Source organism: Sycon ciliatum, chromosome 13 (genome assembly GCF_964019385.1).
Source record: "Sycon ciliatum chromosome 13, ocSycCili1.1, whole genome shotgun sequence".
NCBI classification, from domain to species: domain Eukaryota; kingdom Metazoa; phylum Porifera; class Calcarea; order Leucosolenida; family Sycettidae; genus Sycon; species Sycon ciliatum.
This window is the reverse complement of record NC_088655.1, coordinates 22,738,458-22,751,344: the sequence shown is the minus strand read 5'-3', so window position 1 is coordinate 22,751,344 and position 12,887 is coordinate 22,738,458. Positions and strand designations below refer to the sequence as shown.

At 47.1% G+C, this 12,887-nt stretch overlaps 1 protein-coding gene across 1 annotated transcript in view; it reads left to right on the top strand.

Moving 5' to 3' along the window:
- LOC135829293 (fibrillin-2-like) overlaps window positions 1-12,750 on the top strand; it is a 43,120-nt gene extending 30,370 nt beyond the window's left edge. Inside the window, exons 3-4 of the mRNA XM_065341696.1 lie at window positions 6,009-6,177; window positions 8,756-12,750. Of these exons, the coding sequence (XP_065197768.1) occupies window positions 6,009-6,177; window positions 8,756-12,368 (3,782 nt within the window). The 3' untranslated portion in view covers window positions 12,369-12,750. The remainder of the gene's footprint in view (window positions 1-6,008; window positions 6,178-8,755) is intronic.
- The last annotated feature ends 137 nt before the right edge of the window (window positions 12,751-12,887 follow it).

Below are 12,887 nucleotides of genomic sequence, written 5' to 3'. Positions count from 1 at the left end.
CGTTAACTCGTTAGAGTTAGCACTTCGTTATAATTATATATATGGCTTTTACAGTAGTCTGTCTGTCTCATCAGATAGTGATAGATAGATAGATAGATAGATGGATGGATGGATGGATTGATGGATGGATGGATGGATACGCGCAAGGACAATACCCGGCACCGTCATGACTGGTCTTGGCAAATATCAATGCCAATATTATACTTATCCATCACAACCATGCCTGGCTTAGCATACGTCAGTGCCAACATTATGTCACACATGATCTGATTCATAATGATTAGTCTTAGGTCTTTGTTATCAGTCGTCTGGTGACTGCAGGGGGGGGGGGGTAGGGGGGGGGGGGAGTGAGGGGAGGAATGCTCTGCATTTTGTGCATTGAGCACTTTGCCGGCAATTGCTAAAATTACTCCTTTGTAGATAGATATATGAGCCAGGGACTATAGAAACCGCCCTACGACGTTTGATATCAAAATCAAGTTATGACGTTTCAAAGTCACGCGACTCAAAGTTACGAGAAGCGCAGAACTCGTCACTTTTGTTTTGACAAGACTCAAGAGCTGTCCTCTTGTTAGGTGTTCGGGGAAGGATTCCGAGCTCGAGCGATTGTCGAGTAACTCATGAGGCTCCACTTACTGTGATTGATTATGGCAACAACATCTAGTAGACGACGCAGCTCGATTCTGTGTGGAGTCGACTAGTCCCTGATGCGAAGGCGCTTGAATCGGACGACGAGAATTTTTACGGATTCAGCGCTGGCACCCGCGAGTCGTCCGCGAGCGATTCCGACGCCGATGCTGACAGCGACGGCGATGATATGCCACCCAGAAGGAGAAGAAGACGTATGGAGTCACAGCAAGCTCGAGTGCTGCTAGTGTTGTGTCGAAAACGCCAAGCCCCGACAGCTCGGAAATTTCAAACGCGGAGAGTATACTCGGAATCGGATGACGAACCAGATACCCCCGCACCTGAGCCACCGACGACGGAGCAGGTGAAGCGTGGTCTCCTCGGACATACGCGATGGGATTGAGAGAGGCTGTGGATGCAAGTCGAAGAATCATTGGAAAGTCATCCCAGAGCAGCAGCTCGAGGACTACATATTTGAAGTCTCTAAACTGCGAGAATCGAAAAAGCGCTTCAACAGTTCAAGCAGTTTGTTCTGGGCGCACTGACTGGAAGCATGCGAAAGTCGATGACTGGCGGTGGTGATCGACCTTTCTATTTCCGCTATCATGTACGTGGTTACGAGTTGTGCAAAGACGTGTTCATGGCAGTTCCTGCTGTTGGAAGTCATGTAATGAAGCGCCTTCAAAAAAAGCAAACAAAGGAGTCGTTCAACTGGCACAACATGGCTTGACTGGGAGAACACCAGAGCACTTGGCCATTTCAGCAGACATGGAGCAGGATGTAGTGCAGTTTATTTAGTCATAATTATGCTAAAATGTACGGTCTACGTCAACCTGCAGCGGAGCGAGGTCGTGCTGAGGACCCTCCAGTATACTTACCAGCATCCGAGAACAAGAAGTCTGCATACAACATCTACACCAAGACTGTCACACAGTATTCGCCTGTTCATTACAGGTCATTTTGCCACATTTGGAGGAGACAGGCAGCACAGTATCAAAGTGATGAAGCCAAGGACAGACGTATGCGCATTGTGTCACAATTTGTGTGACAATCTGCGGTACAAAATTCGTGTCGCCCGTACAGAGGAAGAGACGGAATGTAGTGTCCAGGCGCTGCGTTCGCACACATCGCTAGCACAAGAGGAGCGGCAGTACTACCGAGATTCAGTGGACGGCGCGCAGGCGTCACTGGATGAAGCTGAGGGCATAGTTCACTATACATTTGAACTGCCTAACTAGCAAGAATGAAGATATACAAAGAACATTACATACTGTGTACATAAATTTGCTCTATATCGCTCAATTGATATGCCATTATTAAATAGGTGGTTAGGCACATTTTACCATTGCAGATCAACTTGAAATTTTGTTTGAGCACATTACCATACCATACCAACATTTTGAGAGAAAAAAAAAAATTTCTCCAAAAAGTGCCATAGGGTGGTTTCTGTAGTCCCTGGCTCATATAGATAGATAGATATTATTATTTTTATTATTAAAACCGAAGGTAAGTTTTGGGTCGCAAGTATCCACGCAAACACACATCCAGTCACAATAAGGCACTTGTCAAAAGTATCCGAACGTTTTCGGTCCCTTCTCATCAAGGATTATACAGGGAATGTCTTAAGTTGGAAAGACTAAAACTTATACAGCGTAAAGATAATGAGATAACAACGCTCGTGACAAAGTGGAAAATTATCAAGTTCAGCACGACAGAAAACTGGAAGGAAAATAATAATAGTGACAACAACATAGTGAACAAATTAAGAGAGCATGTCTGAGAAAACCAGAACATATGTGCAAGTCGATCTCTCAGATTTCGCTCAAATTTTGCCGGTAGGTTTGCTTTGGGGTGTAGATCGACATTCCAAAGCCCGCGCAAAATCTTTTGAAGGGAACCATGAAATTGGTATACCCCTCAATATTGGCCCAATATTGGCACGATTTATGGGTCAACAAACGAGCCACGGCACAGCGTACAAGAACAAGCTACGAACAAAACTCCATCAAGCCATCATTACCTCACCTTAGAAGAGTTCTTGGGGCAGCACCACTTAGCCACGCCAGCATCCCAGAAGACGAGGGCAATCATCCCTTGACGCCACAAATGATCGTCTTGAAAATAGCCAAATTACAAGCGCTGATAAAACAGCGAGCTACGTCCTCAATTAGGAAACACTATACACCGGCAGATAGTAGAACACCTCTCCTAGCACTGAGGACATGTCCCCCATCATCCTTTTGGGGTTTTCTTGAAATAAACAATTTTGAATTTTTCCACTCGACCATTCTGAAATACGTCCAAACTCATACCTGCGCACGAAAGCTCGCCCCTCCGCGACGTCTAGTCAGCAATTTCTACTCCAACACCACTCCCAACGCTGCAGAACAAAGTGTATTGTTGACTCTGACAAGGAAACGCAGCAGTGATCACTTGTCACTCCAAACGACAAGCTTCTCCTTGCGCCACCAACATTTTTCGTTGCAACAGTTGATGCAAAAGTGACTGAATTTTTGCGTGTAGTTTTTGGATTTTACTGCAAGAGGAATGAAGGAATCACGTTGATCGTGACGTAGAATAATGCTTCTGGTACACGACACAATCATGACAATGCACACGATCACGATCGTTCCTGAGGCGCTATTCGACACGGACCATGAGGGAGGAGGTAAGATGCATTATATTTCTTGCGTGCTCTGCTCAGAACATGCAGAAACTATCGTTATAACGCTAGCAGTATTGCATTGGCAAGAATTCTTGGAGATATTTCCTCTTGCAGTAAGAACAGGGATGCATTTCTTCACACTAATCTCGCTCATCCCGAACATGGTTCAACAGGAACTACGGCTGGTTTACATGCTGATGATCCACGTAGATCTGCAACAGCAAGGAATGAGCGTGGTCCATGCCATCAAGGTCGCTTGGAGTTGACCAGCGCGCGGCCAACACTGCACTGGTTGCATGAAGTATGTGGCGCGCCCACATGGCAGATTTCTTACGTCATTAACAACGTGATTTGACCCTACTCGCCCTGTGCTGCATGTTGAGGGAAAGTCCCAGCTGGAAGGCCTACAACACGATATGCGTGCTCTTGAGCTGGACATCAAGATGCACTTGATCTGATCTAGATCAACGGGTGATCCATGTAAGTGCAGGAGCGCTTGATCAAGGTGACTCGGAACAACTGCTGAACGTGATCTACGAGACCTGGCATTCTTGTGTCACGAGGCACGTGATTTCATCATTCCTCTTGCAGTAAAATCCAAAAACTACACGCAAAAATTCAGTCACTTTTGCATCAACTGTTGCAACGAAAATTGTTGGTGGCGCAAGGAGAAGCTTGTCGTTTGGAGTGACAAGTGATCACCGCTGCTTTTCCTGGTCAGAGTCAACAATACACTTTGTTCTGCAGCGTTGGGAGTGGTGTTGGAGTAGAAATTGCTGACTAGACGTCTCGGAGGGGCGAGCTTTCGTGCGCAGGTATGAGTTTGGACGTATTTCAGAATGGTCGAGTGGAAAAATTCAAAATTGTTTATTTCAAGAAAACCCCAAAAGGATGATGGGGGACATGTCCTCAGTGCTAGAAGAGGTGTTCTACTATCTGCCGGTGTATAGCGTTTGCTAATTGAGGACGTAGCTCGCTGTTTTATCAGCGCTTGTAATTTGGCTATTTTCAAGACGATCATTTGTGGCGTCAAGGGATGATTGCCCTCGTCCTCTAGGATGCTCGCGTGGCTAAGTGGTGCTGCCCCAAGAACTCTTCTAAGGTGAGGTAATGATGGCTTGATGGAGTTTTGTTCGTAGCTTGTTCTTGTACGCTGTGCCGTGGCTCGTTTGTAGACCCATAAATCGTGCCAATATTGGGCCAATATTGAGGGGTATGCCAATTTCATGGTTCCCTTCAAAAGATTTTGCGCGGGCTTTGGAATGTCGATCTACACCCCAAAGCAAACCTACCTGCAAAATTTGAGCGAAATCTGAGAGATCGACTTGCACATATGTTCTGGTTTTCTCAGACATGCTCTCTTAAGTTACATGATGATGCTGATTTTTTTAAACGATTCAAAGCCTCTCAATTATTTTGTAATACTTGATGTACAGATACAAGAATAATAATAATCCTTAAAAATTCCATTAACTCGTTTTTGTCTGGCCATGTCTGCATCTATTATACTCTTTATTATTTTTATTATTTCTATTTTCCCGTTTCTCTCTTTCCCTCAAACCAGTTAATATTTTTATTTTTCTTATTCTTATTTTGTTAGGGGATAGATAGAAATAATATAGATAGATCGATAGATAGATAGATAAAGAGATAGATAGATACTGATCGTTATATCACAAATCTAGACTTGTATGCTGCTGCATCCACTGCCACTCTGCAACATTACCTTGATGCTTCCAAGTGCACCCTGGCACATTCAATTTTTCTTGACCAGCACCCTGCTCATTTACAGTCCCTTAATTGGTTCAATTCAGGTGGCACCACCCGAAGCTGCGTTCATCTCCCCCTAGCTAGGTCTACCCTATTCGTAAATTCCCCTTTCTTTTCCTCCTACTCCACGTGGCTCCAACTGCCTCCCAGTGTTAGACAAGCCCCAGATATGCCCAAATTCCGTACCCTCGTCAGACAGCACTTCAGTATCTCCTAGTAAACAAAGTCACAGTCCCCACTTCCGCTGCATAGCTCGCTGAGCATCCCATTGCTTTTAAGTTGCTAATCCCTTCCCACTTTGTGTACGTGCTCTTCATTTTCTTTTTTTCTCTTCTTCCGTGGTTGGTCTCACCCTCTCCTCAATTCAATTGGCTGTCTTGACATGCTACGAGGTGCAGAAATAAATAAATAAATAAATAAAAATAGATAGATAGATAGAGAGAGAGAGAGAGAGAGAGAGAGAGAGAGAGAGAGAGAGAGAGAGAGAGAGAGAAAGAGAGAAAGAGAGAGAGAGAGAGAGTGAGCGAGCGAGAGAGAGAGAGAGAGAGAGAGAGAGCGAGCGAGAGAGAGAGAGAGCGAGCGAGCGTCGAGAGAAAGAGAGAGAGAGACAGACAGAGACAGAGAGAGAGACCGAGAGAGAGACAGAGAGACAAAGAGAGAGACGGAGAGACGGAGAAGCAGAGAGGCAGAGACATAAAGAAAGAGAAAGACGGAGAGAGACAGAGACGGAGAGAGGGAGAGACAGAGACAGAGACAGAGCGAGGGAAAGACAGAGAGAGAGAGAGAGAGAGAGAGAGAGAGAGAGAGAGAGAGAGAGAGAGAGAGAGAGAGATAGAGAGAGAGATTATGGAAAATAGGTTTCTGCTCGGCTGTATTAGCATTTTTTTCACTTTAGATTCTCACTGGCATGTAGTAATCGGCAAACGTTTTTTTCTTGTTGGCACAGAGAAAGACAAAAAAAAGGTGACAATCGGCGCGAGCAATTGGCAAATAATGATCATCACACTTGGGGTGATGCTTTTTGCCGTACTGGTCACGCTTTTGATTGCCACCGTCGTTTCATCAAAGAATAGGAGAGGAAGCATGTCCATGAAGAAGACGTGGTCTAGTCCATGGTAAGTGGAATGAACACCTTTTTTTTCAACTTCCTTGTTCCATATTCACATTATTTTGATCCTTCCAGGACAATACTGGCCCCATCGGCAAGCTGCAGATCTCCTCTCTCCAAATCATGCCACAAAAGTTGTTATAGGATATATTACGACCTTTCATGTAACGACTTATTGAGCTTAGCGACAAAGTTCAGACCAAGTCGCTTAACTTAACAAAGCGGTCCATGTTAGTTAACATATGAGGGCCAAGAAAATAATAACCGATCGAGTTACGGAAACTTTTTTCTGTGAGTTGTGTGTTGCTCCCTACGTAGAAGCGACCACTTTTCCTGCTGACTTGAATTCCCACTTGACTGACCCACGACTGTCACGTTACACGAAATTACGCATTCAGGAGCCACATGCACAGAACCTGCTTGGAGAGTACGAGTATAGTTGAGTTTCATTCTGAGCAGGTTTTTTTCTTCTTTATTCAGCTCCAGTATAGCTGTATTTTTCATTGCAAAGCCGTCCTCAATTGTTGTGTTCGTTGTTCAAACTAAGTGGACATTCAATCAGGAAAACAGAGGACCTAAGAGCCTGATTGCGGTCATCCATGCTTTTATAAGAACGAAATGGCGCTTTTAGTGACATTCTGCATACAAATCCCCATCTAGTAGGGCACAGTCGCCCAGTTTCGGTGGAAGTGCGCGAGTTCGATTGGGATTCAAGTAGGAAGGGAGCGTCTCAGCTTCCTCGGACCACGACCATTCGACTCAGCACCCCGAAGACTACAAGTGGTGAAATTTTGATTTTAGCTCAAACTCTACTGGTAAAACGTTTCCGCCGCTGTAGATGATGGCGGCTGGACTGTCGTCCACAGCTGCATTGTTCGAATTACATGCCCTGAGCAATTTGCTGGAATCTCTTCATCGAGAAGGCATGGCTCGCTTCAAAGCAGTTTTTCTGGCCATGTTACCCGAAATCAAAGACTTACTCCGTGTGGCCTAATAAAACATTCTCAGATCCAATTCAACGCGGCGGTGGGAAACCAGTTTTCTTGTGGATGTTTTAGTTCTTTTGTTTCGTGCCTATATCAGTGTCGTGATGTTTAAGTGGAGAGGGTGACTCTCGTCCTCTAGGCCCGGTTATGCCGATTTTGTTTCTTTCTCGTTGAAAAGTGATGCTGGAGGACGGGACGATATGTTTGCAGGTAGAGTCAATGTATCGCTTCACCATGTGGCTCTATTTTCTTGAAATGAGGAAATTTAGTAATGCGCTATGCCACGTCATGAACACTTGAAAGTAGCCAAAACAAAGTGAAGCATCACAGCAAGAACCAACTCACTGGGCAGCTTGTCTGAATGGTAGTCGTAAGGCTGGTAGACGTCTCCCGATAGCTATACTAGCCGCGTTAGTCGTGATGACCGTGAGAAACATGGACATTTGCGGCCCATAGTACGGATATATCCGCACCAGTGTACAGTGCATTCTTTTCAAAGCGCAACCTGGCGTAACTCAGCTGTCTCTGGACCGAATCGGGTCTATCGACATTGGAATTGTCTCAGCTATCGGCACAAAAAAACCCCGAAGGCGATCCAAGGTCGGAGAGCGGAGATATGAGACTCGAACCAAATTCGATCAGCAGAGTCAGCTTGGGTGCGTGCATTTTGAACTTGTTTTCTTGGGGGGGGGGGGCTGACTCGCGGCGCACGCAGCCACAGATAGTTCACGTGATCGTAGAGCCATGTTTCTCAGCTCTCCCGTGAAACATTTGAGCGATCTGCGATGAAATTTGTTGAAATGGCAGAGCATTTGAGTTGGGTGCTCGCAATGCTGGCTTTGGAGCGCCGAATCACGCTGCAGCGCTGGTTCTGGGGATCTAATGATGGGTTGCTGACTATCGCTGTGTTCCTCTGTCCAAGAGCTTTCCAGAAAGCCCAAGATCACCAAAATCGGTCAAAGAAAACCAAAGTTACGACTAGATAAGTAACTTGGCTCGCGTATGCAGTGCATTCCTTGAAATAATTGTGGGCCCTGACGGGAATGAGCGAGTCTTCTTCATGAAGTAGGCTTGGGCGCACACGGAGAGAGTATGTCATCCTGTACACCTCCACGTTCTCTAGAACGCTCCATCACGATCTCTGGCACCGCTGAGAAATCCCCACAATGATGGAAGAGGGAATGCTGAGGAAGTGTTCCTCAAAAATAACATGAGCCACTTTCTTCTTCTTCACTTGCAAACTAACTATTACTTTAAAGTGAAATATTTCCGCGATCTCCCTCAAGTAGAACTTTGCCAACTGTGACGTTGTTGGTGATTTTCTACACTTCTTGGCAAAACGCTAAGCCACTTGTTAGCGTGGCGCGGCTCATATTGCAAAACCAGATAGAAAAGACCCAGGGAAAGATTTGGTTTGTCAAAGGTCCTCGCTCCAAATACTATGTTGAGCCAGGACCATAGACACTCCGACAAAACAAAATGCACTCAAGCTTAATTTTTGAGTATCTCTAATATCGTCAGGTGTTAATAAATCGTTAGGTCCCGGTTTAATCGTTCGTCTTTAAGGAACGTGACTTTCTTTCTCCTTGTCATGCACAGGCACAAGTCTGCCGATGGGACTATTTACGATGACGCCGGAGAATATGCTTATAAACATGAGAGCAAGTATGATGCTGCTTACGAGGGCAAGCGCAACAGAGACTATGCCATCTGCGAGCCATCACACGATGGCCGCTACAGACCAAGCGAATTTGAATTTGGCTTTACCAAAAGCATGGACAGAGAGCAACAGCGACTGCCATATGGCGATTTACCTTCACAGGGCGAAAAATCCAGACCAAACGAGTTCGAACTGAGCTTCACTAAACAATTGGACAACGAAGACAAGTCGTTGCCGCCAGTCAATATCCTTTCTCAGCATGAAAAAGTCGGCGAGCCCCCGGATTCTCCGGCTGGCTATGGTGCCAGGAGTGCTGACATTGGAAAACATTACTTGGTGAAGAACAGCTTCAGCCAGATAGACTCGCCCCTTGCAAGCCAACATCAGATGCTTGGCAGTGTTTGTTCCTCATTCACCACACTGGTGTCATCAGCCTCACTAGACACCATTCAAGGGATTTATAATGGACAATATTGCGGCGAGACATGGGGTCCCGATGCAGCCAGCAATGACCCGGAGAAGGATCGCAGCGCACCTGAGCCAGACCAGACATCTGCATCAAACAAACCACACGGTGACGAACAGGAGCATGGGCATTCACAACTCGAACAGTGGAATGCAGAACCTCAGCGGCAGCAGCCGCTGGCAAGGGCCAGCGGCACCCGTTTCAACCCAGTATCTCTGGTGAAGCGTGTCCTCCAGACGTTTCGGGACCCCTCAGAGGATTCCGAGGCTATCTATGTGAAGGACATGGACCACTTAGATCAGACACCGGTGTTAGCAGCGGTGCCTTCCTCAATCAGTACATACTCCATGGTGCCTGAGGGTAATACTCATTCTACCTGTGATACTGGGCACGCCCTCGACAAAACCAAAATCTTCCAGGATGCAGAATGGATCACAAACGACGAGGACCTTTACACAGAGACGTTCGCTGATTATCCAACTTCAGTTAGCAGTGAAGGTGGGCCAGTGTATGATACCACCTCGTCTTTCGACAGAATCCAAGGTGCGACCGCGCAATTGCGAGGTTTCACAGCACCAACGCTGGGCAAAGTGAAGCGCGTCCACGGACAGTACGTCCTTGAAGCCACTACCGGTCGCCTGGTGCCGCTGAATGCCTTCGGTGTGCCGATCGCTGAAGTCCAGCTACAGGACTATGTCGTGATGAGCGACCCCGACGAAAGCTGTGCTTTGTTCGACAATACAACGTCTGACCTGCTGGCAGTTGCCAGTGCCGACGAGATCAACCAGGCCACCTGGATTAAACGTGCCACGCTGAGAGAAGAGTTTAGGAACGCGCCAGTTCTCTGCGCGGCTGATCTGCAGCCCCAGTATAGCAACGAGCAAGCTGTCGTTAAAGACCCCTCCGGAGACTTTACTTTCATGAATGACAAATTAGGTATTGCTGTGCCAGTGAGGAGCGTGTTCAGTGGCAGGGTCAACGAGGGCAACTTCCAGGAGCGTCTAGTGGCTGTAGATCGGTTTGGTTGCTATGCACTGCTGGAAAAGAGCACGCGTAATCTGGTAGCTACTTGCCTTGTGTCGGAGAACACCTGCTTAGCAGACATGACAATGGAAGACCACGTGGAGTCTAAAGCACCATCCACCTCCATGTATTCATCGCACCTACCTGGTGAAGTATACTCTCGCCCAATACAGCAACTGCAGACAGCAAAGATACACACCATCCAGTTACAAAACGTGATTGAAGACCAAGAGGGACAGTTCGCCTTTGCCACCAATTATGGCGCTGTTATCCCCCTCAGCATCTTCGCGTCCGTGCCAGGATTCGACGGCACGTTCACTGCTCAGTGCAGTGTTTGCTCAGTCAATGACAAGGAAATCGGCCTATTTGAACAGGGCTCAACAGCTCCAGTAGCGGTGGTGCGTCTGGACCAAGTCACACAATATTTGGCTTCATCCAGAGTCAAGCCTGATGTGCAGCAAGTGCGTTCTGTTCATGAAACTGGAAAAGCCAAGAAGGCATTGGAAAAGGATATGACCGGTCAACTTGCATTCAAATCCAAGCGTGGCGTCAGTGTTCCTGTGTCTGTGTTCAACGTAGAAATTGACACTGAGACTGCAATGGAGTATGAGGTCACCGAGACAGATGTCGGAATGGTGGCATTGTTCAACACCGTAACGGGCGAACTGGCCGCCACAGCAGACTGCTCGGAGGCCACTAAGCAAGGCCTGTCGGGGGCAGTGCGCTTCCACGCACAGAATGCTAGGGCCGTGCTTATGCAGCAGGAGAAGATAAGTACACACAACAGGAGCAGTATATACAACGAAGTCAGCGGCACCCAAACTGGCTCCACCGTTGACCAGTCCACCACAGAGGAGTTGTATTCGCTTGTCTCGGGTGACATGCAGACGCCAGATATACGCAGAGCAAATACTTTGAAGGCTCGTGATTATCGTGGAAAACAGGGCCATTCGCAAATCTCTGGCCAGTCCACCACAGAAGAGCAGTATTCTCTTGTCTCGAGTGACATGCAGACCCCAGATATATGCAGAGCAAATACTTTGAAGGCTCGAGAGTATCGTGGAGAACAGGGCCATTCGCAAATCTCTGGCCAGTCCACCACAGAGGAGCTGTATTCTCTTGTTTCGAGTGACATGCAGACCCCAGATATACGCAGAGCAAATACTTTGAAGGCTCGAGAGTATCGTGGAGAACAGGGCCATTCGCAAATCTCTGGCCAGTCCACCACAGAGGAGCTGTACTCTCTTGTCTCGAGTGACCTGCAGACCCCAGATATACGCAGAGCAAATACTTTGAAGGCTCGAGAGTATCGTGGAGAACAGGGCCATTCGCAAATCTCTGGCCAATCCGCCCCAGAAGAGTTGTACTCACTTGTCTCCAGGGCTCTGCAGACCACTCATATACGCAGAGCAAATAGTTTGAAGGCGCGTGACTTCCGTGGAAAACAGGGAATCTCTGGCGCCGCCGCCACCAAGAGCATTAATGCTCTCTGTGAGCAAGTCCAGCCGGGAGCAGACGGATCAGTTGTGAAGCATGCCACTGAGTTCAGCTCACCACCGGAGAGCAATGATATCCATGGTAACGGCGCAGCCACTGCTCTCGACGAGAGCCCAGGAATGTCTACTGATGGTGCAGACGCTGATCATGATGCATCTCCACACGACCTAGACTCCGGTGTCCAGGCATGCAATGATAGCCGCTCTGCAGAGCTGTGCATCGCATCTGCAATCAACTATGCGGCAGCAGCGACCGCCTGCCGTGCCACAGCTGACGACGCGGTGGAGGAGGAGGATGCGTACGCACTTGTTTCAGCCAGCAATGCCACGGCCCTGACCAGTCAGGCGACATTGCGCAAGTCAGTGCGGCTAGCACGGGGTAGGAACACGGACACTGCTGCCACAGCAACGCCACTGCCGGAGGGCGGCTCTGACCTGGACTTGTCTCCACACAAGCAGGAGAGGTCATTCACCACGTTCTCGTTCACCGGAGTAAGGTTCAAATCTGCGCCGGCAAATGGTGAACAATCAGCCGCTAAAGCACCTGTTTCTAGTACTGACTGTTGACTTGATCACAATTGAGAGAAATGCCTATGATATCCCAAATGTTCAATTTCAGATTTTTCTATTTCAACTTCCATATCTACTCTTTCAATAACCCATTATCACTCGCTCAATTTCCATCATCAATGAAATTATATTTTTCTTATGTCCTCACTTTTTTCTTATATCCCTTTAAACTCTGCATAAAACATTTCAAATACTCCGTCACCTGTCTAGTGTTTTCTATCAGCGACTTAGGAATTTAGTTTTCTCGCAGTAACTTAGCACTTTTGTTTTCTACCAGAAACTTAGCACTTTTGTTTTCTCGCAGGAACTTAGCGCTTTAGTTTTCAATCAGAAACTTAGCACTTTAGTTTTCTCCCAGGAACAGTTCTACCCGCCAGACATGACAGAGAAAAAAAGATAACAACCTTTTTTTCATGAGTAAACCGATCTTGGGAAGGTTGTTGAGAGAATAGGTGGTATTATCTACCAGAGCAGGGCTGAGCATGAGATTGGGACCTACTGCTAGTCCGTGGTGGA